This window comes from Rhinichthys klamathensis, unplaced genomic scaffold, assembly GCF_029890125.1.
Source record: "Rhinichthys klamathensis goyatoka isolate OS25496 unplaced genomic scaffold, OSU_Roscu_1.1 h1tg000191l_1, whole genome shotgun sequence".
NCBI classification, from domain to species: Eukaryota; Metazoa; Chordata; class Actinopteri; order Cypriniformes; family Leuciscidae; genus Rhinichthys; species Rhinichthys klamathensis.
In genome coordinates, this window is record NW_026606717.1 from 9,176,728 (window position 1) to 9,203,569 (window position 26,842).

At 40.5% G+C, this 26,842-nt stretch overlaps 1 protein-coding gene across 2 annotated transcripts in view; it reads left to right on the forward strand.

The window, feature by feature from the left end:
• The window catches only part of sgcd (sarcoglycan, delta (dystrophin-associated glycoprotein)), a 215,553-nt gene that overhangs the window by 76,906 nt on the left and 111,805 nt on the right, over positions 1–26,842 (forward strand). Inside the window, exon 1 of one of the 2 annotated variants that reach the window (XM_056262309.1) lies at positions 15,855–16,108. The exons of the other annotated variant lie outside the window; for it this stretch is intronic. Coding sequence (XP_056118284.1) covers positions 16,097–16,108 — 12 coding nt within the window. The 5' untranslated portion in view covers positions 15,855–16,096. Of the gene's footprint in view, positions 1–15,854; positions 16,109–26,842 lie in introns of those variants that run through there. 2 annotated transcript variants of the gene reach the window in all.

Genomic DNA, 26,842 nt, shown 5'->3' on the forward strand with positions numbered 1-26,842 from the left:
GCCCCCGCACCGGGCCGCTATGCCACCCACGCCTGGGCCGGTCACTCCGCTTCGCTACCCCTCCGGGGGGACGTCTGTCGTTCGGATATTTCCGCTGGTTCAGTTCTTGGGAGCTTGGTTAGAGCTTCCCTACCTGTCCAGCTGGGTCGCCCGAACTATCAGGCTCGGCTATGCGATCCAATTCGCACGGTCTCCTCCCCGCTTCAGGGGAGTCCGTTTACTTTGGTCGGTGGCAATGCCCCGATCATGAGAGCGGAGGTTGCCACCCTGCTGGCGAAGGGTGCAATCGAGACTGTCCCTCCAGCCGAAATGAGGTCAGGGTTTTACAGCCCGTACTTCATTGTCCCCAAGAAGACCGGTGGGTTACGGCCAATCCTGGATCTGCGCGTCTTGAGCCGCTCCCTTCACAGGCTGCCGTTCAGGATGCTCACGACCAAACGCATTTTCGGATGCGTGCGGCCACAGGATTGTTTTGCAGCGATAGACCTGAAGGACGCCTACTTTCATGTCTCCATTTTACCTCGACACAGACCGTTTCTTCGGTTTGCTTTCGAGGGGCAGGCATACCAGTACGCAGTTCTCCCAATCGGGTTGGCTCTGTCTCCTCGCGTCTTTACGAAGGTCGTCGAGGCAGCCCTTGTTCCCCTGCGCGAACGCGGGGTTCGCATCCTGAATTACCTCGGCGACTGGCTAATATTAGCTCACTCTCGAGTCCAAGTTTGCGAACACAGAGACCTAGTGCTCCGGCACCTAGCCCGTTTGGGCCTTCGGGTCAACTGGGAGAAGAGCAAACTTTGCCCCGTGCAGAGGATCTCTTTTCTCGGTATGGAGATAGACTTGGTCGCCATGTCCGCGCAGCTTACGAGCGAGCGCGCACACTCACTGCTGACTTGTCTTCGACAGTTCGAGGGCAAGAGTGCGGTCCCACTGAAACTTTTTCAGAGGCTCCTGGGGCATATGGCATCCGCAGCCACGGCAACGCCACTCGGATTGCTTCATATGAGACCGCTTCAGCTGTGGCTTCGCGATCGGGTCCCGAGGTGGGCATGGCATCGCGGTACGCTCAGAGTTCCAATAACTCCGACCTGCCGTCAGTCCTTCACCCCGTGGCGGAACCTCAGCTTTCTACGAGTTTCCAGGCATGTTGTTGTCTCCACAGATGCCTCTGCCACGGGCTGGGGCGCCATGTGCAATGGACATGCAGCCGCGGGCTCCTGTACAGGACCCCAGCGCCTCATGCATGTCAATTGCCTCGAGTTGCTGGCAGTACGCCTTGCCCTGCACCGCTTCCACGCGCTGCTCCAGGGTCAACACGTACTTGTCCGTTCGGACAATACCGCGACAGTAGCGTACATCAACCATCAGGGTGGTCTACGCTCTCGCCGTATGTCGCAACTCGCACGCCACCTCCTCTTATGGAGTCAGAAGCACCTGAGGTCCCTTCGTGCTATTTACATTCCAGGAGAGCGGAACCTTGCAGCCGACGAGCTGTCACGGCTCCGGCCAACCTCTGGCGAATGGCGACTCCATCCCCAGTCGGTCCAGCTGATATGGGACCAGTTCGGGGACACACAGATATATCTGTTTGCCTCCCACGACTCATCCCATTGCGCCCTGTATTACTCCCTGTCCGAGGGCACGCTCGGCACGGATGCACTGGCGCACAGCTGGCCGCAGGGCCTACGCAAATATGCGTTTCCCCCAGTGAGCCTTCTCGCACGGACTCTGTGGAGGACGAGGAGGTCATATTGGTCGCCCCATACTGGCCCACCAAGACCTGGTTCTCCGAACTGATACTCCTCGCGACAGCACCTTCTTGGCCAATTCCTCTGAGGAAGGACCTCCTTTCTCAGAGACGGGGCACCCTATGGCACCCTCGTCCCGATCTTTGGAGACTCCACGTGTGGCTCCTGGACGGGACGAGGCAGGTTTGAGTACCCTGCCACCTGCGGTGGCGGCTACCATCGCTTCCGCTAGAGCGTTGTCCACGAGACACGTCTACGCGTTGAAGTGGAACCTCTTCGTCAACTGGTGCTCTTCTCGGCGAGAAGACCCCAGGAGATGCTCGATTGGTGTCGTGCTTTCCTTCTGCAAGACGGGCTGGAGTGAAGGCTGTCTCCCTCCACCCTGAAGGTGTATGTGGCCGCTATCGCCGCTTATCACGATGCAGTTGAAGGTAAGTCTCTGGGAAAGCACGACCTGATCATCAGGTTCCTGAGAGGAGCGAGGAGACTGAATCCTCCTCGCCCTCCTCTCGTACCCTCTTGGGACCTCTCAGTGGTCTTATATGCCCTGCAGAGGGTTCCCTTTGAGCCTCTGCAATCAGTGGAGATTAAGTTCCTGTCAATGAAGACAGCGCTCCTGGTTGCACTGGCCTCCATCAAGAGGTTGGGGGATCTGCACACACTCTCCGTTGACGAAGCGTGCCTGGAATTCGGGCCGGCCTGCTCTCACGTGGTCCTGAGACCCCGGCCTGGATATGTGCCCAAGGTTCCCACCACTCCCTTCCGGGACCAGGTGGTGAACCTGCAAGCGCTGCCCCTGGAGGAGGCAGACCCAGCCTTGGCACTGCTCTGTCCAGTACGCGCCCTCCGTGCTTACGTAGACAGGATGCAGTGTTTCAGGACCTCAGACCAGCTCTTTGTCTGTTATGGTGGGAAGCTGAAGGGAAAGGCTCTCTCCAAGCAAAGGTTATCCCACTGGATAGTGGACGCCATTGCTTTGGCATACCAGCATAACAGACATCTACAGAGCTGCAGGCTGGGCGACACCCAAGACATTCGCCAGATTTTACAATCTCCGAGTGGAGCCAGTCTCCTCCCATGTACTGTCTTTTTCAAGCTAACATGGGAGCCGTTAGGTGTCTCGCTTGCTCGCCATTCCAATTCACGGACTGGATACGTGCGATATTTCCTCAGGTAGCATTCCTCTCTGAAGCCCTGAGTTCCTCCAGCACTGTTGACGCTGGCGCCAGTGTCTATTGCCTGTGCGTCGGCTAGGTGCCTCCGTGTGCATGGTTCCTCCTCTGAGTAACCCCCACATGTGTATTTCCACTGTAAGCCTCTTTGAGCATGTGTCTTTCCCTCAGCAAGCCACCTTGCCACTCCTGGAGTTGAAAGTTGCCACCCCACGGGCTGGTCACTCCAGTGTTCCTCCATATGAAGCCCCCTCGGCCATATGTGTATTCTTAAGTCCTCCCTATGGGTAGGCATGCTGTGGCATTTCTCCCCTGAGATATGCTTCCCAGTGTACCTTGGTATTCCTGTGTTAAGTAGGACTCCTTCGTCCGTGCCTATATCACGACAGGGAGGTCAGACTTCGCAGGGCACTGGAAGACAGCTGTGAAGGTGGCGTGATTACACGGGGACCCCCATTCTCCGTCATCCGACGTAACTCGGAGTGACTACGAAAGGGAACGTCTCGGTTACGGATGTAACCCTCGTTCCCTGAGTAGGGAACGGAGACGTTACGTCTCCCTGCCACTTCCGCTGTACCGCTGGGTAGACGCCTGAGTTCAGTCTCGGCTCCTCAGCGAAGACATGATCTGCTGTTGCAGGTGTCTCTCCTTAAATACCCACGCGGTGGGGCGGAGATACATTATGCAAATTCCGCAGACCCATGGCATTTCATTGCCATAGGCTCGTTTTTTAATACTCGAAGATGATAGGCTTTCTGGCGAAACCCCCATTCTCCGTCATCCGACGTAACGTCTCCGTTCCCTACTCAGGGAACGAGAGTTACATCCGTAACCGAGACGTTATTTATAAACATGTTAATGGCAAAGGTGTAAATTCACTCCATATAGCGCATACGGGGCTACCATAATATATGAGCAACATGTATGTACATGTTTGTATTTTTAAGAGAATAATGTTTATGCGTGGTTATTGAAAAAAATAAAAATGAAAGTTGCTGAAATAAGACCACAAAACACATACTAAATATGTGTCCACAAGACTTTTGACTAATGGATGTTGTCGCTTCGAGTTCTGGCTTCAAAATGATGTGAAAACCATCCTGCCTAATTGTTCACATAAAGCAAAACATGAATTCATACTTTGTATGACAGTTTTTTGGTCAGAAGAGGTTTACGCGAGGGGGTGGTAATGGCCTATCAATATTAATGAGATTCAGACCAGGGGTGTGACAGACACTCTCCCAATGGCTAATGGCCCATCAAGTGAGGCAGCCTGAACCAAGAATGAGAGGAGATTCAAAGGTTTTTCAATCTGTTTTATTGTAATTCCTCTATATGGAGAAACTAAATGTTCTAAATTTGCTCTAAGCAAATCAAATGTGAGTAAAATAAATAAATAATCAGTCGGCTATAAACAAAGCAATTGTGAAGTCATACAGGCTCATATTGTATTAACACTAAGTATAAACAAAATTGAACTAACATCTGTAAAATTGTAGGTAAATATGTACTTACTCTTTCTGATTTCTGACTGTGTTGCTAAGCGCACTCCGAGTTGCAGGCGGAGGTAGTGATGAAGCTACATTCCTTTTTTTTTTTTTAAGTTGAGAAATATTATTACATAAATATAACCATAGCAGCATTAGTCTATAATGAATAACTGATGTAAATAATTGTAGGCGAGTGCAGTAAATATGCGTGTCAATGGGCCATTGCCGGAGAGGCACACCGCAAACAAAACACATTTGCGCAAGTCATTAACTGGGAGCATTAATTTGCGAGCATGCATCGTCAATGATAATAATGAGGCAGCATTTAAACTAGTCAAAATATAATCTAAACATCCAGTAGGCCTATTTTCTAAAATAACTTCTACATTCTAGCTTTCATACACAATGATCTAAACATATCATTTACACATACAAATTTCCTAACTGGGGTTTACAGTGCGTAGCATGCACTAAAAAACAAAACAAAAAAAACAAACAACATTTTTCTCTTTAACACGAGATATTAAATTCATGGTATAGATATGCACTTTAATTAGATCGTGTTGAATATATCAAATGTCAATACTCTGGATGGCAAGTGGAAAATAGTCCACCCAGTATAATATGTAGGCTACATGTTTATATTGAATAGCTTGTCAACTAATGGAAGTAAGACTAAATACTTACTCATACGAAATTCTATCCACGGCTCGATCAAACGGTCGTCATCAGAGTCGCGCTCTTCTTCTGATGAAAATGTGGATTCTTCGTCGCTAGTATCCAGGACCAGCTGAAGAGCTTCTACACCGGTGTATCGTGCCATCTTCCTAACGCGCAGGTGAACTGAATGATGAAACTTGAAGCCTTTAATGCATTTGCTTGGGGGCGTTTACCTGTTTTCCATAGATGGCTTAACACATTATCTTGTGAATAGCGCGCTCCGGGAGTAGGCGTGAACGAATTAAAGTGAATGAGCTCGTAATGAGCTCGACTGGAATCGCTCTATTTTCATACAGATTACAGAAGCTGAGAATATTTGTTTTTAATATAAATGACTTCATTTAAAAGATGCGATCTCTAGCTTTATGCCCGTGGGTATGTTTGCCTGTTTGACTGAATTTTCGTGGAGTTACAGATCATTTCCGAACGCGTTTCAAATTGGAGTTCGCTGACAGAGAGAGTGAAGAACTCGCATCATGTTCATTTTTCATTATTTGGCAAAAAGCAAAACACTTTATTTTTATTGTGAGTATACAGAAAAAAAATAGAAACTGAACAGGATCGATTGATGTATAACACGAACATGAAAGATAAAAATTAACAGAGCAGTTTGAGTTTATTTTGCATTGCTAAAAAAAAAAAACGAGCAAAACGCGCGGGCGCGTTTCTGGTCCCCAGAGGGTTTTAACAACTGTTTGAAACTTTGCAAACTGGCAAAGACTGTTGTGGAAACTTTGCATTAACATTATCATCAAAATAAATGTATACCTGTATGATATTACGCTCTGGCCACATAAGACCAGCGGTTTGGAAAATGGATGGATGGATGGATGGATATTTCAGCTGCGGGTGGAATCTTCATGTCAGACGCGGGAATTCATTCGGTATGCGACTTTCAAAGTGGATTATGGATATTCTCCAAACGTTGAGTGTACATTGGTTGTACACTCGTTATTGCGGTGCATTGTGGGATTGAATGAGTGCACTCAATGTCCACTGTGGTTTCGGACACCACTACAAATGGCTGTCTCCTTTTAAATAGAGCCCTATTTAGGGGTGTAGAGGGCGATTTCGGACGCAGCCAAGATATTCTTGTGGTGCCATCAGCTAATCACTGTCATGGCATCATTTTTCTTCAGCTCCAGAGTGATCAGTCATGTGGCATTTATGGCTCAGGTGCCTAGCTCAAAAAAAGCCAATAAGCCAAGATGGCAGATTTCAAATTGTGTACTTCCAGGGGAGCCTGGCCCAAGACGAGCAACTGTCAATGGGATGTTTGTGTATACTAGTGGAATATTTTCTTCAGGTATTATAGATAGGCTCTTGCATCAGCTTTTTAAATAATGTAAATATTTGGTAACACTCTATTTTGATGGTCCTTTGAACTATAAGTAACTTTGCAACTACATGTTCACTAACTCTCGTTAAGAGTGTTAGTAGAATGGGTGCAACGTCAACAGAATGTGTTTAAGGGACCATCAAAATAAAGTGAAACCAAATATTTTTGTATTTGCACCTTAGACGATATTATTAAACTCTTTTATTAGAGTTCAGAATCCTGCTATTCACATTTATATACCTCTGAGCTGGACTTAGGTATGTTGGTTTAACTTAACGAACTAAACCCTAAAATAAATAAAACTATATTGTGGACGGTTTAATGAATAAAATGCAGGTTTTTGTGCTGAAAATACCATGTGCAACAAAGCACAACTGATTAGTGAATCCAGTCCTCCATTTGTATGAATATTGGGCATACAGTATGTGTACCCTTGACCCTTGATTATATACAGCCTTGCACAGTTGTAAGTCATGTTTGTCCCAGCTGTGCGCTTACCTTTCTTAGCTACAAAACACATGCAGCTGAGTGCACTGAGCTGAAGTGGACTAAGGACCACATGCCCCAGGGAAAGCCCTATGGCATTTAGGCAGCATTGTTATGATGATAGCAGAAGAACCCAAACGCAGACTGTAGACAATTACACAACGTTTATTATAACAGAAAAACAGGGGAAAATAAAGCCCACGAGGGGGCAAAACAGAGGCAATACAAACGAGGGATAACTAAACTAGATAACACTTGACAAACACTAGACTATTAAACAGCAAACACAAGATCAAGACATTCTTCAAAGACAAGGTACTCACAGGTAGACTCTCACAAAGTGTGACACAATGAACCGGCACAGGACAGCAAACACAAGGGGATGAAATAGGGGAACACTAATGACAAAGACAGGTGAAGCAGACTAGACAAGGACAGGTGAAACTGACTAAACAATAATGACGAGACGAGGATAACAAGAGGGCGGGGTAACGTAACGAGACAACACAAGCACATGGCTAAAAACACAAGACCATGTGCTTGCACACAAAACATGATTCTGTCATGATCCTGCCTCAAGACTAGAGAAAATCAAGGACACGAGGGCAGAATCATGACAAGCATAATATCTTTCCTGTCTTTATCCACCAACGGGACTCCTGTTTACACACCGCCTGCTTCTCCAGGGTCTTTGTTAACAGTTCCACTCCCTCCCTAGCCAGCCCTCAATTACCTATTGAATGCTTATAGATGTGGCAGTCGGTTCTTTTGACATGGCCAGATTTGTCAGACCACTGCCAAGCAAATTTGATGCCAGAGATGCTATTTGCTTAGCGATCGATTGCCCCTTTTCAACTATATCGTGCTCCCCAGGCTCCATGTGATGTCCGTACAGAAATCAGATGTTGGGATAATGGTGTGTCAGAATATGTAGGCCCGGATATATGCGTGTGAGTACATATGGTTGGGGCAGATGGTATGTTACAACTGCTCCAAAACCTAGTAAATTTTTTAAGGCATCTTAGGCATGCTTTTGGCACAAAAGCTGTTCCAAATGTTAGGCAGCATGATTATACTGCCTTCTAAGACCTCATTTTAGCAAAATTAGGCAGAAGTAAATGTATCCTTTCTACAGAAGGCAGTCACGGAATGCAAATAGCAACATACCAATGCTAAACTCTACGCTAAACAGTTGAGTTTCCTGCGCGTTTATCGCTCCAAATCAGTCATCTGGTTCCATGTCGGTTAGGATGCCTTCAAAGATAGCAATGCAGATAACTTAGTTTCCTCGCCACGTCTTAAAAGGTCATTTGGGTCCTTAAAAGGTCATGACTATGTCATTTTAGGGTCATTAAATTCTATGAATCGTTAATGAACAGATTCAGAACAAAAGATTCGCCAATTCGAGCCCTTTTGTTATTTGTTCACGTGGTTTTGTAAATTAGGGTTTCTCTTTTGGCTTTAGCTTACTTTGAATAAAACAAAATGACAATAAAAAGCTCTGAAAAGATGCATGAAGGAAAGTAGGGTATAGTGAGTGTTCAAATATCTGTTCAGCCATCCGTGCACACATGAGTAAAGTCCAAAACCTGAGGGGTGATCCCTCATCCTTATAACGATCAAGTCAATAAAAAAATGTTTTGACCCACTGAACAGTTAAACAATAGTTACAGTGCCCAGGAACATTTAACAGTGGCTTCACTCGCATCGGATGGGTGGGTTTTTCAAGCCCTCCCCTTTATCCTCTCTCCCAAGACGACTTGCCCGCAGACCCTGCCTTGTCTTGCAATGCCAGACTCGTCATGTTGATCATTCACAGCTTCTGAGGAACAATCAGCACTTCGACCCAGAAAAGCGGCTTTGCATAATGACAGCAATATGTTTTTCCCAAACTGTGGGAGGAATGCTTGATGCAGTGGCAGGCGTTTTGATTAACACAGGCTAATAGCATTTCAACCCTGCAGGGTTGTTTGGATAGAACGGCCGAGTTTGTGTCCTCAGCTGTGCTGATATGAAATCTGTCTTCTTAATGCCCGTTGTTTGCGAGGCAGTTTTGCGCCGTATCGAAACACAGACATCAGATCTGATAACTGTTTTACTCAAAGTAGCTGCGTGAATGGTTGCTCAACTTTGCAGAAGTTTTCCGAGGGAATTCAAATGTTAAACAGTGTCGCAATTCTTCTTGGTAGCGCTCGACTGCGGATCAGTATACATTTGTCATAAAGTGTTTGTGGCTGCATCAACCCAGGCTCATTGGAAATACATGCCTGTGGCGACATTTGTGCAAAATTACATTACGTTGCTTTTTGGACATTTCGCGACATGAAATGTTCAGTGAGTGGTGCTTAAAGTTTTATCCAGAAACAGATGAGTGTGAATGTAACGATGTTTTATTACTTCAGTTGTGGTATGTTTTGTAGCAGTTTGGAAATGACATGTCAGGTGAGTGGCGCTTAAATGGTTAATGCTTTATTGCGTCAGGAAATAATATACCACTTACATTTAACCCTACCCTGAACCAACTCATAGTGTTAAAAAAAAAGAAAATAAGGGGGGGGAAATGCATTTGCTGAAGCAACCATGACATTTTTACTTGCTTCTATGAGTTTTTAAGCTCTTTTATCAGGTGTTGTGACTTGTGTTTTGTGGGACTCTTGCCCGAGCGCTCTGCATCATAAGTGCACTGCTGTACCAGGTGAGCTATACCGATCAGGTTTACTATGTCAGAAAAGACACACGGAGCTGGTTATGTGATGTAAAAGTCAAAATGTTCAAGTTTACAAATCATGCAAAGTGTTTTGAGGTCATACCATAGTATTCTGCAAGGAACTGCATGAAAAAAAGTATTTAATCAATAGTCTGTAATCATGATTCGTTTGAAAAGGAATAAAAGTTGTTGCTGTTTTACTGCCACTAGTTTTGATTTCAGCTGGAAACTGGAGTGAATAGGTATGTTTTTGGACTTTTGCAAAAATGTAGGTATAGGCATGTTTTTCCAATGAGGCTTTTGCGCTGCTACACACACACACAACAGCACAAACAGGACTAATGTGTGCCCCCTGCGGTACCACTGCGGTAATGGAAAGAGGCCGATTTCATTATGCTGAACAAGTGAGCTCCCTCACTGGTAAACACTGTTTTTTTTGTTCCCCTGGTCTCCTTAAGTATCATGTTCAGTACACTTTCTGGCCCCTATTCGTCCCTGCTCTTATCGCATATTGACGTTCTTGTGTGTTTCACATCAAGTTTAACATCGCAGATCACCGCACTGTCACACCCTGGTCTAGCAGTGAAGTAAACCATTGTGTCACAAGCTAATGTAATTTAGATAATGTAATAGCTGGTAATACATTTACTTGTTCTTGATTTAAACACTTCACATAACAATTGTACTAAACTGCAGCTGTGATCCTGTGGGAATTGTTCTGTTTTAGAGAATAACTGAGATGTGAAACCAAAAGCACCAAATTTTACAGAAGAATAATTTCTCACATTTAGTTGTTGATGGCCTAGTGCTACTATTAAACCACAAAGGTCTACAAATTAATATGTTTAAAATATGTTGCAGTCTACATGCAGTATGAATAGTGAATAGTCGGTGGCTATTTAGTTCCTGACAGTCAATGTTCAACAGCAATATGCACAAGATACATTTACTTGTACACGATATAAACACTTCCAGACACTTTACAAAACAATTGTACTATTGCTAATTGTTCCTTGTAAACTCCATCTCAGTTGGTCCTCTGAGTTTGGTTTGTAGTGTGATTTGCATATAGTGTACACTATGAATGCAGAACGCTACAGTTTTACTTCGAACACCTGGTTTGAAATGGGAAGTGTATGTATTAAACTGAATATCATTAGTAAATTCTTCAGAAACTCTGCTGTCTGATAATATATATTAATAATAATGATAATAATCGAATGAAAACCTATCACAACTGAACTGGAAAAAGAGTAACAATGTGAATACAATGAGAACTGGGTGTGAAGAGAAAGATGTGAACACTTTTGCAGTGTCTGCAATAAATAGAGTAATGTGTTCACACTGAAAATTCCAACAAGAAAGTACATTTCAAATGATGCACTTTGTAGAAGTGGAATGTTGGACACTTCATGCACTTAACTGTCACAGCTTCCCTTAAGCGTTGATACACTATACACGAATCCGACGAGCGTTCTGTGTAGGCTGCCATCTTGTGGCGACGCCATTACTGAGCTGTTACCGGTATGTAAACAAACCTCCGAGATAACGCACCCTCGATGACAGCTACAGCCAGGCAGAATGACTTGTTGGGTTGATGATGTTAGACACTGGCCTCCAGTCACAGATGAAGGTACAAACGATCTTACAGATTATTTATGAAAATAGCTTGGCAAGCTAGCTAGGCTAACGTTGGCTAACGAGGAAACTATAAAAAGATCTGTCCATTTGGCAACAATAAATAAATGAATGACATCAAATAAACGAATTCATGTTTTTCATTTGTGTCCATTATTTATCTCATTTTCACATTGCAAAAGGCAAGGGTAAGGTACAGCTAGAAAGTATACATAATATCGACCAATTAGTGTTTTTAAACCATGGAAAGAGGTCAATATAACAGCAGGAGAACAATTATGTCACATAATGTTACATTTAGCTCAGGAAAGCCATTTAATGACCATAGCATGTTAATTGAATAGAAAAAATAGCTAGAGAGGAGATTTTACTGAGCACTATATTACATATTTATTATATATTTTTTTACTTATGTCATTAAATAATTGTTATTATAACAAAAACTGCATTATATTTAATTTAATTTGTTATTTTAATTTGTTATTTAAAAAAAAGTTCTGTCACAGTCAAGCAAATCAAACATTAACAACAGACATAACAGTAATGTTACTAACGTTACTGCCCCAATGCGCCCTTTACTGCCGCCATTGAAACAATTTAAACCGGAACATGTTTTCCCACTCGACATTATAAAAGTTGTAACGTTAGTGACAGTCGTAAATCGCGGGCTGTTTATTCCAGTGGGCGCAAGTTGCAAATAAAACAATAGGAGGCAATGGCGCAACGCTACCCAGCAACAGCTCAGTTATGACGCCCGCTTACTTCCGGTAGTTTCGCCGGATTCGTCTATAGAGTGCGTTGTATAAGCGCATATTGTATAGTGGATAATTTGGGACATACCTTAAATCTTTGCAGCAAGCATTGGGACAACTTAATTTTGGAGATAAAGGGTATCGCTTGCTAGTTTGTAGTTCTTACATGCCCTATTTAAAAAGAGAGCTGTTGTTTCAGTGTGATTTTATGATTTTGTCAAGTCAGGTCAAGTCACCTTTATTTATATAGAGCTTTATACAGTACAGTTTGTTTCAATGCAGCTTTACAGTGACAACAGGAAAATGATGCATTTCGGCTGTTGTTCAGCTGAAGGCAGTTCAGTGTTGATTTAGTTCTGTCGTAAAGATTGTAAAGATCAATTATTCAATTAGTTAATTTCATAAAGCAGTTCTGCAAAAAAATATGTCATCGACCAGCTCAGTTCAGTTTTCATACAACAATGTCAGTACAGCTAAGTCAGTGCAGTCGAACTAAGGAAGCCAGAGGTGACAGTGGCTAAGTAACCCAAAATCCATCAGGTGACAGAATGGAGAAAAAACCCCTGAGAGAAACCAGGTTCGGTCAGGGAGAAGGTTCTCCTCTGGTCAACAAACAAAAACAGTGTGATTATGATTCAGGCTGCATTACAAGTCAGCTCCTGATCGGTAGCATTCAAATATCCATCCAGATCCTTTTGTTGGAAGATCTGTTTCATCACGCCGGAATGGAGCCGAAGCTGGTCATAGGGTCTGTGCGTGGGACCTGTCTGGTTCTTGTGGTCTTTGCTGAGGATCTGTGCCGATGGCTGTCATGTCGACGAGGGTTTCACAGGGGATTGTCTAGACATGGTCTCTGCTGACATTCAGGGCTGGGGTTTGGTCGTGTCTAGGTGCAGATCCACCATCTGATCTGAATATGGACCGGATCGGGCAGACTACGTTAACCTCAGGATAAGGATGAGACCGACAGACTAATATTAGTGTAGATACCATTCTTCTTAGGATTTGAATAATAGAAATTGGTAATGTGTTATGTGTTATGTGTATGCCAGGTTAAAGAGATGTGTTTTTAGTCTAGATTTAAACTGACAGAGTGTGTCTGCTTCCCAAACAAGGTTAGGAAGACTAGACCAGAGTTTGGGTTAAAAAAAGAAAGAAAAAGGATCTACCGCCTGCAGTTGATTTTGATATAGGTATTATCCACTGGTCAGAATTTGCAATAGATTATAATGCAAAAGGACTATAATGCATTAAAAGCTTGCTCAAGTACTGATGAGTTAAACCATTTAGTGCTTTGTAAGTAATTAGCAAAATTGTCAAATTTATGCTTTTATGCTAATGTTGAATAGGGAGCCAATGCAGTTTTGACAGAACCGGGCTAATATGGTCATTCTTCCTGATTCTAAGAACTCTAGCTGCTGCGTTTTGGACCAGCTGGATATTTTTTTTCTTTCTTTTTTTTTAAGCGTGCAGGGAAACCACCCAGTAGAGCATTAGAAAAGTTGAGGTCATGAACTAACCTTTCTGCATTGGTCATTGAGAGCAAATGTTATAATTTAGAAGATGGAAAAATTTGGTTTTACAGATGCTAGAAATGTGGCTTTCAAATGAAAGATTGCTATCAAAGAGCACACCCAGGTTAACTGATGACAAAGAATTGACACAACAGCCGTCAAGTGTTAGACAGTATTCTAGGTTATTACGTGTGGATGTTTTTGGTCCAATAATTAGATCCTCTGTTTTCTTTTCTTTTTTCAGAATAAAGCGATAGAAAATTACTAGTCATCAAATTTTTGATATCAACTATGCATTCCGTTAATTTTGTGAATAGGTCATCAGGGCGCAAAGAAATATAGAGATGAGTATCATCAGCGCAACAGTGAAAACAAATGCCATGCTTCCTAATTATATCTCCCAAGGGTAGCATGTACAGGGTAAAAAGCAACGGTTTGTGGTCGATATGACATCTTTTCATTTAATGCTACAAATTGATAACGCTCATATAAGTATAATATAAACCATGCCCATGCAATTCCACTAATGTCAACATTTTCAAGTCTATTCAAAAGAATGTTGTGGTCGATAGTATCAAATGCAGCACTAAGATAGAGAGATAATAGGGAGATATAACCATGATCGTACCAATTTTGGTTCTTTTAGTCTTGATATCAAAGCAGGAGTGATATGAAATCCTTAGTGTTTATCATATCACAATTCAAATACCAGTTGCAGTTTTTGTAAACAATACAATTGTTTGACCAAATAGTGTAAATCTAGACATTGGTTGCGCTTACTGATACAGAGAAAACACATCTGTTTCCCCACTTGCTTTGCTCCAGTTCTATTTACTTTTGTTGTATTGGCTCTGCCCCTCAGAGGACCTCTTGGCTTCCTGGTTTTGAAGGCTATAGTTATTTTTTTGGAAGTAGAAAATATTATTCAGACAGCAGTACTATTGTTGGCTGTCATTCAGCAGGTTTCCATAATATGTAGTGGCAAATATATCATATTAGCTGGACCTTTATTTACTTAATAATAGGTGAGTGACAAAACTCATAGTAAGGAAGTATAATCAGGACATTGTTTGTTTTTCTGTTGAGTGTGTCTATTTTGTGGTTAAGCGATAGTTCTGGTCAAGTCAAGTCACCTTTATTTATATAGCTCTTTTTATAATACAGATTGTATCAAAACAGCTTCACAGTGATAACATGAAAACAATACAACAAAGTTTGTTTCTAGAAGAAAATTGTGTCATCGTCCACCTTAAGTAAGGCAGATCGATAATATAGTTGAATATTAAATGTCCCCAACTAAGCAAACTAAAAGCCAAGGCAACAGTGGCAAGGAACCAAAACTCCATCAGGTGACAGAATGGAGAAAAAAACCTTGGGAGAACCCAGGTTCAGTCGGGGGCCAGTTCTCATCTGGCCAACGAGCGAACAGTGTATGATTATGATCCAGGCAGCATTACAGGTCAGAAGACATGCTGGTGAGTATTTACAAGTAAAATCTAGGAGTCACCTCCACCAAAACAACTGCATGCAGAAGGTTTGGTGGTGAATTTATTCGACACAACCACAACATTATTCAGCAAGGTTACATGGAAATGGTGCCTCTAAACCCTGATTCAGAATTCTGACTCTAATTGGTTGTTTTCGAACCCTTGACAAAGAGTATGAAGCTAACAACAACTGCCTGAATAAATTCAAGCCCAAACATCCCAAACATAATTCTTTGTCACCGCAGTAAGGTAAAACACAGTATGAATACATTTATGGTAATGCTTTGTACCCTAACACACACTACAGTCCAGCACACCACCGACGTTAGCAATGAACATGCTACTAATCATGCTGATTAATCGTCCTGGGGATTCTGCATATTGATTTCGCACGTGGTCTTGGTTTCACTCTCCCCATGGTACGTCCTGCTAATGCTGAACTGGCCAGTTAAAGGAAGCGACCTAAACAATGATTACTATTATTCATCAGTCTGATGACTTCATGCCTGCAGAAAATGCTGCGTAGGAAGGGCTTTGTGGCAATTTTATCCCTCATAGTCAGCCCGGCAGGAACATCAAGTAGAAAATTAAATGCATTCCCAATTCCCATGGCTGCATGCTGAAACTCACACACACACACACAAATGGAGGGTGAGGGGCTGTCCTAAAATAAAAACCCCAGACATCAACCCCCTAACTTCCCCCATGTGTCTCCTAGTGCTATATCTGGCCACAAACCAGGGGGCAGTTACTCAGGCAAACGGTAGCAGAGACTCAGTCGCTGTTCTCCGTGGTTCTGCTGCAGATACCAGACTAAGAGTCCAGGAAATTCCTGCAGACTCTGAGGCAGGGATTTTGGCTTGCGCGTCCACTATTGGAAAAGCTGACAGTGTCGGAAGGGGGGATTGTAACTGCCTGAAGTCGGAAAAAAAGAAAGACAGAGGCAGAGAAAATAGGCCTCATGCCATCTTTAAGTGGTGTCTCAGTCTACTTTTATCCGCCTGTCACACCCTGTGTGCACTAGCTTGGACTTCAGATTGAGAGCCATGGTCAGGATGGTAAGTTTTAAACTCATTGTTTCTGACTTTGTGCTTTGTGCGAGGAAACGCATGTGACATCCTGGCAGCAGAAAGACAGGGTTGGGCTTAATGTGAACTGCTACTTCATTTTTTAGGAAGTTTTCTGTCTGCGCTGGAGCAGTTGGGGTTGCTGCGTTATTTTTGTCTCTTTCTCTGTCTCTCTTCCTTTCAGTCCCATTGTATTGGAATATTCTGGCAGTGTGTTGGGCTCTCCAAATAGAAGTTCTGTATTAATTGGAAGCCAAAAAGTTTGTGTCCTGACTGTAGACAAAGAGTTTTCCCGCTTCTCTCTTTTTCTCCTGTCCAGATGCTACCGCTGCTCTATTTCCCCATCTCACTGCCTCCACACATTTGGTTTCAATTACTCTCGCCCTCTGGGAAACATGCTACTATAAATAAGTAACAACGGGGTTCGCTGTGGAAAGATTGCAGAGATATCGACAGGGTTCGCGGTGCTGTTTTACGCTCACTCTCCTCTGACGAAAGGACACTGTTAGAAAGGTGATTGTTGTGATTCTCTGTGAGGATGCCATGTTGGGAGTGGGAATGGCAGATAAGTAGGAAAAAAGGGGGCAGGACTTTGGCTGGAGAGTGAAGGAAACAGCTGTGAAGGTTATGGGACGTTTGGTTACAGTTTGCCCTTTAGTGTCCGAGTCAAAAACAGGCCTCTGAGAATTTGAACCAGCCTGAGATTAGCCTATAGAAGCTTTTTAAGATTCCACTAAGGTTTGTGGTAGAGAAACGAGCAGAATGTGGAAGCCTGGTAAGGGAAATGAAAAGATCCTGCTGTAGATTTTGTTTTGAACTGTCGCAGCCATGCAACTAAACACTGTGTAACTAAAGATTCTTAATGGTATCTGAGCAACATTGCCAATTAGCCGCATTAATATAGAATTCAACTGATGTGTGCACACAGATGTGTGTGTATTGGCTTTATACAGCAAATGTGGCTCATCCATCATATTTATAATGTAAAAGCCTACTGTTTTAAGTCTTTTGTTTTTAACTCAAGTGTTACATAATGGGAAGCTGTTTTTGCAGTGATGCCAGACTTATGTTTTATGAACAATCCAATAATTTGGTTCACGTCGTTAAAGTTCCGAAATAAATAAATTAAAATAATATAAACAAAAGTTAAAAGTAAAATTATAAATTCATTGCGTTGTCATGTGCGTATATATAGGATAGGACAGACATTAGCACTGTAAGATAAAAACTTCATTCCTGTATGTATCTATACCATCTGGGAAGGACTGCTACTATGCATAGCCAAACATGACTATTGTTTACTTATCATTTTAAGTTTTAAGAGATATACTTCAGGATTTGCTGCCATATTCACTTGGTCATCAGCTCCATTTTTCAGTCATTAACCTAGAGAATGAGAAGAAATAGTGTGGACTCATTTTAAATTCAGAGACATGTAGCACTGAAATCAAGCTGAGTAAATCCATGTTGCACGATTCCAATTTCAGTTACCCGACTGAGTTCTAATTTACTAAAAGCACATTTTATTTCCCAACAAGTCAATTTTAATCAGAGCCGATATTACCTGTGGAGTGCAACAACATTAGCTAAAACACCAGTTTACCTTGGCAAACAGTGAGGCTAATGAGCCATATTTACATTGGATGCTTTGCAAAAGTACTCAAATTGTCAAGCAATTCATTTGTCCAATAAAATTAAAACACTAAAAGATGTTTCGCATGAGTTTACGCAAAACATTTGCTTTAATGATGAGACATTTGCCTTGCAATTGGCCTCTACCTGTGAATCATTAAAATAACAAGCACATTTACTGAATCCCCACAGTCATGGGTTCATTATGCTGCTTGTGGATCTGTTGTGAAGGACAGTTGTGAAAATGAAGAGTAAAGATAGGTAAGAACTAAACTAACCCAGAGTTCAGTTGCATTTTTTCCTGTCATTTAAAATTGTTGCTTGTCAGGTTGTAGGATACTGTATGACTGCAGTGGGACTGTGTCAAGCCAAGTCAGACTGTGCGACTGTCTGTCATGTCAGGATATATTAGACACATTGTAATCTGCTGGGCTGCTCATTCTTCACAGTAGAATGAACATCATTCTCATAGTATGATTATTATGATGGTTTGAGTATGAGTGGTGTTTCTGAGATAAAAAATAGTGGCTGAATTTACCAATTTTTTTTGCCATTTGCAAGACTCAGAACTGTATATTGAATTGTTTTATTTAGCATTTAAAAGTTAGGGGTCAGTACTTTTTTTTATGAAACTGCGACTTTTATTCAGCAAGGACACATGATCAAAATTGACAGAAATCTTTTGTAAAATTATGTCTTCACTATTTCAAGTAGATGTTCTTTTGAAAGTTCTAAGAATCTTGAAAAAAAAGCATCATAATTACCACAAAAAAATTAAGCAGCACAACATTTTCCAATATTGATAGTTATAAGAAATGTTTCTTGAGCAGAAAATCAGCGTATTAGAATGATTTTGTAAGGATCGTTTGACACTGAAGACTGGGGTAATGATGCTGAAAATTCATTTTAATTTGTAAAAGCCCTAATAATTCTCAGTATTACTATTTTTATTGTATTTTTAATTAAATAAATGCAGCCTTTGGTGCGCATAATAGACTTATTTCAATAGTTTTAAAAAAAGATTCTGTAAAATATTTGGTACATGCATCTGTATATTATATATGGATTGCCGTAGGCTATATGTCTCCACAGGCTTCTTTAACTTTTATGTTGATTCTAAAATTTGAATGAACCTGTACTCACAAAAAAAAAAACTTTTTTGCTTGAAGTTAGCAAAAAAGATAGAAGCAACTTTATAGGCCATTGGGTAATTTTCTGCCTCTCTTTATAACATCAAATAAACAAGACTGAGTGGTCTCTTAAACCCAATATTGATATGGTTATGATGATATTTTGCAGGGATCACAACAAAGTCTACCGTGAAGGCACATTCACAAGACTGTACAGATGACTGGTTTATAGCTCAGAGGAAACAAGTGGCCTCACGAGTCTCTGTGACAAAATCGCTGTAAAGCTAAATGTACAAACAAACAAATACACTTTGTGCTTTTTAAAAACCAAAGTAGATGGTTTCTGTATTTGCTTTTGGCTCTAAGCGATGTATAGAAACTGAGGAATGGATGAGGGTATGACAGCAGTGCTCCTGCAACTCTTCTGAGCTGCCAATAAATGCCGGCACCAGGGAGGGAGGCTAAACTACAAGCAGGTGTTTCATATTCTGCGGCTTTCTGACAATCCTCCTTTTTTTAGAGCCAACAGTAAAGCATCATCCTCTCTAAAATCTCAAGCGCTGCAACCTGCCAGACTCACAAAAAGAACAAAGGGAACATATGACATTTGTTATAAAAGCAGGATTTAGTCTTAAATCCTGAGCCTCGATGCTCCACACTGAGCCTTGAAAACAACTGTTAGTGTAGAATTCAAGCTGTGCCCTGCAGACCTGTGTTTTATGGTCTCAGCATATTTAAAGAAATATGACCCTATTTATTTTCTTAATGCATTTTACTGGTGTTATTGTTCAATATTTTTTGCATGTATTTATTTTCTTATAATAAGACATTCTGTAAGACGTATAATAAGACACTAATAGGGCCCTATTTTAACGATCTAAGCGCAGGGCGCAAATGCACTTAGGGTGTGTCCGAATCCACTTTTGCTAGTTTAACGACGGGAAAAATGCTCCGCACACCAGGGGCGTTGTCTGAAAGGGTTGTCCCTATTCTCTTAATGAGTAATGGGTGTGTTTTGGGCTTTAATTGCAAAAAAAAAAACAATCAGAGTCTCATCTCCCATTCCCTTTAAATGCCAGTTTCCCTCGCTCCATGGCGGATTGCTATTTACATGACGGAATTTGATAGCGGAAGACTGAAGCAAACGGATCTGCTCGTGCGCGAGGTTAAAGCGCGCAATCAGACCATCTACGGGACAAGCCGAATTCCACCATATCTTTATGTACACAATAATAATACTAACTAACGTGCTCTTTAAAAAACTAAAAAATATTTTTGTTCCATTGACTTTAGACCAGGTTTTTGTTGGTCAATGGCGCACAGTCTATTTCAGTTGCGTCAAAATAGCAACGCGCCAACAATGCGCCTGGACACACCTTGTTTTCAGACCAGCACGCCCATGTGCGCACAAATGCATTTGCCAGTTAAACAACGTGACGCAGGACGTGAAAATGATAACCGCGTCGGGCTGAAACTAGCAAAAAAACTTGCGTCGCGCCTGGAGCCGCATTGCGCGGGTGTATGATAGGGCCCATGGTGTGGTTCAATTTGTTGACATTAGTTAACTAGATTAGTTTCCATGAACTAACGATGAAAAATACAACTACAGCATTTCGTAATCTTAGTTCATGTTAATTCAGCCTGATCTGATGAAAATGCATCTCTAAAGACAAAAATGTGTTTTTACGTGCATTTGATACGCAGTTTTCGCGTGCATTTGATACGCACTTTATTGCGTGTAATACACACGCACCCCACACCACTACTAAACCTACCCTAAACCTACCCATGCGTATCCTATGCACGTAAAAACAAATGTCCGCGTATAAATTGCACGATAAACACAATGCGTGCTATAGAGACGCATTTAGTGTGACCACATTATTAAATTCAAAAGTGGTCTGTTAATCTGTTAATATTATTTAATGGACCTGAATTAATATGAACTATAATGAACAGTTGTATTTTTTTAAAACTTCACAAATTCTTAAATATTCTCAAACCATGTTTGCACATTTAATTTCATTTGCATCTACAGTATTTTCACAGGTAACATTACAGATACCATTTGTTTTTTTCTTTTAACTTTTTTAATGAATTCTTTTTGGGAACGACCCAACAATATGGCATTGATTATTGCTCTCTCTTTGAAGCGCCCTGTAAAGGCATTATTTATGCCATTTGGAATGCACTGTTTATGTGTTTCTGAGCAATATGAAGAACAGGGAGTGTGTGTATTGTTCCGTTGTGTTGGGAATTTGAAGAGTTCCTGTTATGTTGAAGTTTTAGTGTGTAAAGAGTGGAGCTTACAATTAACTGCAAGAGATTCAGTCTGGTTGCTTTGAAATGTATCAAATTTGATCTTGATTACTCAATTCAATTTCTTTTTTGGGTAGAGTTTAGTTAATAAATAATGTTAGAGGGATAGTTGAGAAAATTCTGTCATCACTTACTCACCTTCAAGGTTGTTCCAAACCTGTATGCATTTTGTTCGTCTGCTACAATAAAAAGAAATTATTTTGAACTAAGTGACCTAAGTGCATATTGACTTTCATAGTAGAAAATGGTGCCTATCAACTGTTTGGTTACTGACATTTTTCAAAATATCTTCTTTTGTGTTCAGCTGAGAAAAGAAATTCATACAGGTTTGAAACAACTTGATGGTGAGTAAATGATGACAGAATTTGGGTGAACTATCCTTTTAAGAAAATGTTTAATGTTAAGAAAACTGTTTAACTGTCCACAACTGAATTAAATTCAGCCAAGGCATTTTTTTTCTCTCTTTTAAATTCAGAGTATGTAATAAAGAAAAATGGTCTTTGGAGACCATAATAAACTTAATTTCAAATCGTTTCAATGTTGTAAAGAAAGGTTCGGATAAATTACAATAATATTCTTAGAGTGGCTTAGTGTATTTTGCTCTATTTTGAGGTTTTCCTTGATCTTTAACTATAAGTCCTTTTCCTCCTTATTTTGTTACCAGTCCCTGTTACGATACGGCTAACATCTGTAGTATTTGCCGCTGACAAGGGTAGGACACTAACACTTCAGTTCACAGATGAGTAAGTTGCCATCTCAGCTTCTCCCCGAGGAACCAGCAGTGTAGTGCTTTCACTTCACCTGACCTGTCCTTCAGCAACTCCCTTTACAGTTGTGTGAGCCCAGGCTTATCTTCAGAAACAGGAAAGACACTGAGCTTTGTATTTAAATCGTCCTTTAATTACAGGCTAGGTTTTATTGTGGATGGTAAAAGCCTGGCTGTTGTTTTCAGCATACCAAGGACATTTTGCAGAAATGTAATTGAGCTTCCAGATGATTATGAAATTATTAATGTAGTTTTATTACTACACTGAACATTCAACATCAAGGTTAAACCGGACTGGAACAAATACAGTTTCTGCATTGCTGTAATTGCATTTTGTGACCTGTTAATTTGTTAAACAAATATATTACAAATGCAATTCACACGTACAAAGACTTGAATGCAGGAGCAGGACTTTTAATTTCTGACAGGATTATACAACTGTAATCTGAAGAAGTTAAAGAATGAAATGCATAAAAATGAAAGCTTAAGTAGTTTGGCATAATCTCAAGTGGAGCACAAGCCGCCTCTGTGAGTCGCAAGTACCGAAATAAATGGCTTACTGCACTTAAACGGTCAAATACATACACAATTATGTCAAAATGCACGTCTTGGCGAGTATTTAGTTAAACACAGTCGGTTTTGGAACATAAATAAAATAGTTTAAAAAAAAACTTAAAAAAAACCTCCATCAAGGTCAGCCAGGAACCTTGGAGTTGTGATTGATTATCAATTGAACTTTACAGACCACATTGCTAGAACGGCCCGGTCCTGCAGATTTGCCTTGCAACATTAGGAAGATCAGGCCCTTCCTATCGGAGCATGCTACACAACTCCCTGTCCAAGCTCTTGTTCTATCCAGACTGGACTATTGTAATGCTGTCCCGGCTGGTCTTCCAGCTTGTACTATCAAACCTCTACAACTGATCCAGAATGCTGCAGCTAGAGTGGTCTTTAACAAGCCAAAGTGAACACCCTCCTCTCCTCATGAAATTGCACTGGTTGCCATCAAATTCAAGTCACTGACTTTTGCCTACAGAACAACCACTGGCTCTGCTCCCTTTTACCTATGTATACTCATTACTTCAGACTTACGTGCCACCCAGAAACTTGCGTTCTGCAAGTGAAAACTCTTAAAGTGACAGTAGTCTAATATTCCTGTTGCTGTTTGCCATGTTAATCTAAGAACAAAAGACAGAAAATCTCTCTCTGCTCTTGACTTGAATTGCAAGCATTAATCTGTATTTAATTTTTACAATGAGGTCTATGCAGTGTTATTTTACATTTGATTACCTTAATTTCTGTAGTATTTCATAACCTGTTAGACCAACCTTAAAAATGTAAAGCCATGTTTATTTTATAGCTCTCTTTATACTATTGCATTTATTTGTGTGGTTGTTAGAAATTTGTTTATTTGTTCTCATTTTATTACTGACATTTTACTTGGGGTTTATTTATTAAAAAATAATACTTTGCATTGAAGAAAAAGTTGATTTCTTCAATATATATAATGTATAATGTTTAAGTGTACACACATTCAAGGTGGAATCACAATACTGTATGTTATTAATGTGTCGTTACACCACATGACACTAAACATCAGTAAATGTGGATCATTTAGATGAATTTGAAGGGTGTTAATTGGTCTCGCCCTGCATTGTGTTGGTCTTGTCTTGGTCTCAACCCCTCAAAGCTTTAGACTTGTCTTGGTCTTGACTTGGTCTCGGTTTAGGTGGTGATGACTACAACACTAAATCGAATATGGTTATTGATCTATGGTCTTTTCTGAGGTAAATGTCATGACATATTGTTTACAAGCTGTTTTGTTGATGTCTTTCAGCGGTTAAAACACTGATTGAGCGAATACACAAGACATTTTACATTTCTGTATATTTTAAACATACCTTCTGGTGTAAATTCATGTTTATTTGGTGGTATAACTAGAAATAAAGCTGAAGAGAAGTTTGTTTCATGTCAACAAGCAAGCCCAGGCCAGGGTAGAAAAAATAATGCAAAAATAACCTAACATTACTTAACTCTTTCCCCGCCATTGGGGGGGGGGGGGGGGGGGGGGGGCATGACACATCTTTTGAAAGAGTACTGAATCTCCTGATCAAAAGACGTGAAGAAGAAGCAGAAACAAGCATAGCATATGTAAGCTGATACATACTGTATGTAAAATAACACTATCATCAACATTGAAACAGCATATAAATCAAAACTGAATGAAAGGTCGACCCAGGACGAGCTATAGGACTGTGCAAGCTTTGGGGATGTCGATGGACTCGATCAACTTCATCTATGTTTTGATCCTTGCTCTGAATCCGATCTGGATTTAGTCTTTGACGAAAACACGTTTTCTTAGCTTTTTGCTTAAAATGTTCCTATTTCTGTATGAAACCTGCCCTGTTTTTTAGAGGCCTTTCTTTCTTTCTATATATTGCATGTTCAGATATTCATACAACAAAATATTCTGGGGGCCATGAAAACTTTGTGAACATGATCAAAAATGTTAGTGCTGACCGGCAACTTTTTAAGAAAAACAAAACAAAAACACTGGCAGGGAATGCAAGTAACGCAATTACTTGTTTAGGGTAATGCAATATTGTAACACATTACTTTCAAAGGTACCTTTCCCCACCACTGCTCATGCTACATTAAAGAGTGTGCCAAATCCGTATTTATTGTTTGAATGACAAAATTTGAAAGCTTTGACTTATTGTAATTTATCGGATGGGACATGGGAGGGGAGCTATACAAACAACCCAGGCAGCAACATATGGATTCCACATGGTCCAGATGTGGGCAGGATCTGGGCCGACACTATGTTGCTGTCTGGGAATGTTTAGTGAAGTTTTGTTCACGCATCAACTAAAAGCAGCATAGACTAAAAGATTGATTCTTGGGATTTAAGAAGTGATATCGGTCCACCAATATGAGAATCTGTTCAAATCGAGGTCAATCGAATTGAAACTTTTCTTGAAAATGGAATAAAAGATTGTTCAAAACCATATACTGTATGCAACATTAACAGAAAGACTGCATTTCTAAGAAAGCTATATTTATTTTTTATATTTTATTTATTGTTGTCACTCTTATACTGTATGTCACTGACCCATAAACCATATATTTTTTTATAAAAAAAGCTTTATGTTTATTTTACTCAAATGTAGGGAGCAGTCTTCTTCCTGCTGGTTAAAGTAATGCACAACTGTTTGCCTTCCCCCTTGCAGAGGAGTATTAGCAAATTAATTATACTGTTTTTCCTCGTTGAGTCCCATTAATCACTTCACCTCTTATTTAGGTTAAATCTTTGAAAGCCTCAGAAACCCCATTCCTACAGACACGCTGAACATCAGAATAGCCGAAGGACGTGCAATTATTTATGTGCATATTTAGAAAATATCACAATGATGCAAAGAGGTTTTTATTCTTAATTATGGAGACACCAGATCATTGACTTCAATTATTTTCAATAAATGGTGCAAAAGCTTGCCTGTCCTAGGAAGAAAAGATTGCATTTTACCTGTTATTTTTATTTATTTTTTAAAAAGCAATATGTTATTATATTTTTTTTATAATATAATTGTATATTCATTAGAGATAATCAATGGAATGTTCTTGAGCTTGTGTTAACCACAGACCTTATTTCAAGCATTTAACCAAAAACCTATAAAAAAAATTAAAATAAAAAAAACATTGACTTGAGGACGATGGACCCAGAAGAGATAAATGCTCTGTGGTTTGGCCATAATGCCTCTCCCATGCCTCATGGGATAGTAAAGTGTTCATTAAGTGTGCACTCCAGAATCTCGGCGGATGTAGTAGATTACTGTTTTTCCAAAACGGTGTATTTGGACGTACTACTCTTTTTGCATAATGTTTTCCTCTTACTATTTAGTAAGGAAATATTTGATTTCGAATGCAGGACGGTTTGGGAGTCACACCTGTAAGTTTCTAACATATGTGAATACCTCATTTAAAACAGATTAATCCAATATAATTCCATATTACATACATAAAAACTGGACCCTTGCTGTATTACTGATTATTCTTCACCCTTCTGTGTCCTGAATCAGTCACCTACTTACTCATGTGAAACTGGTAGAAATTTAGAGATGAAATGTAGGTTTTAGAGGGGAGTGCAAAAAACATAGCAAACTTTTCCACTGACTGGGTCAAACTCATATCAGAATATCCCACAGTCAGTGTTTCCATGCTGGCTGAGCAGAGATACACTTCCAGCCCACTGATTTCCCTTTATTGACCTTCATGTATTTTGTAACCAGCGTAGATGGTTGTCTGAGTGAATGATTTCATTATAAATAGGGCAAAAGTGACAGACTATCCCAAAGGCACTGTCTCTCAAAGCATTATTTTCCATTGTTCTGCATTGCAGTGTCTTTACTGTACACATTTACTCCTCCATCTATATCTACAAAAATAGGGTCAATGACATATGAATCTTTTCAAAATCTACTTTAAAACACATAAATGCCAGGTACTTCCACTTATTTTGTAATGTAATATGTGTATTCATGTTGGTTTCATATGGTTTAAAAAAATCTTTTTCACCACTTCCAATAAAAGTTTAAATTTAATGACTTTTTAAAAGTTTTAAAGTAAAAAAGTCATTTATTTTGCTTACACCTTGAATACATGTGAGGGTACACATCTTAATATATATATATATATATATATATATAATTATTAAGATGTGTTCAAGATAAAAAGTATTTTTAACAAATATAATGACATTAATGTTTCATATATATCATTGCATTTTTGGGGAGATGAACCTTGAACTTGAACTAATCTTGTACTGTTGTAAAAATATTAAATTATATGGCATTAATATATTTTTCATTACTGACCTTTTTT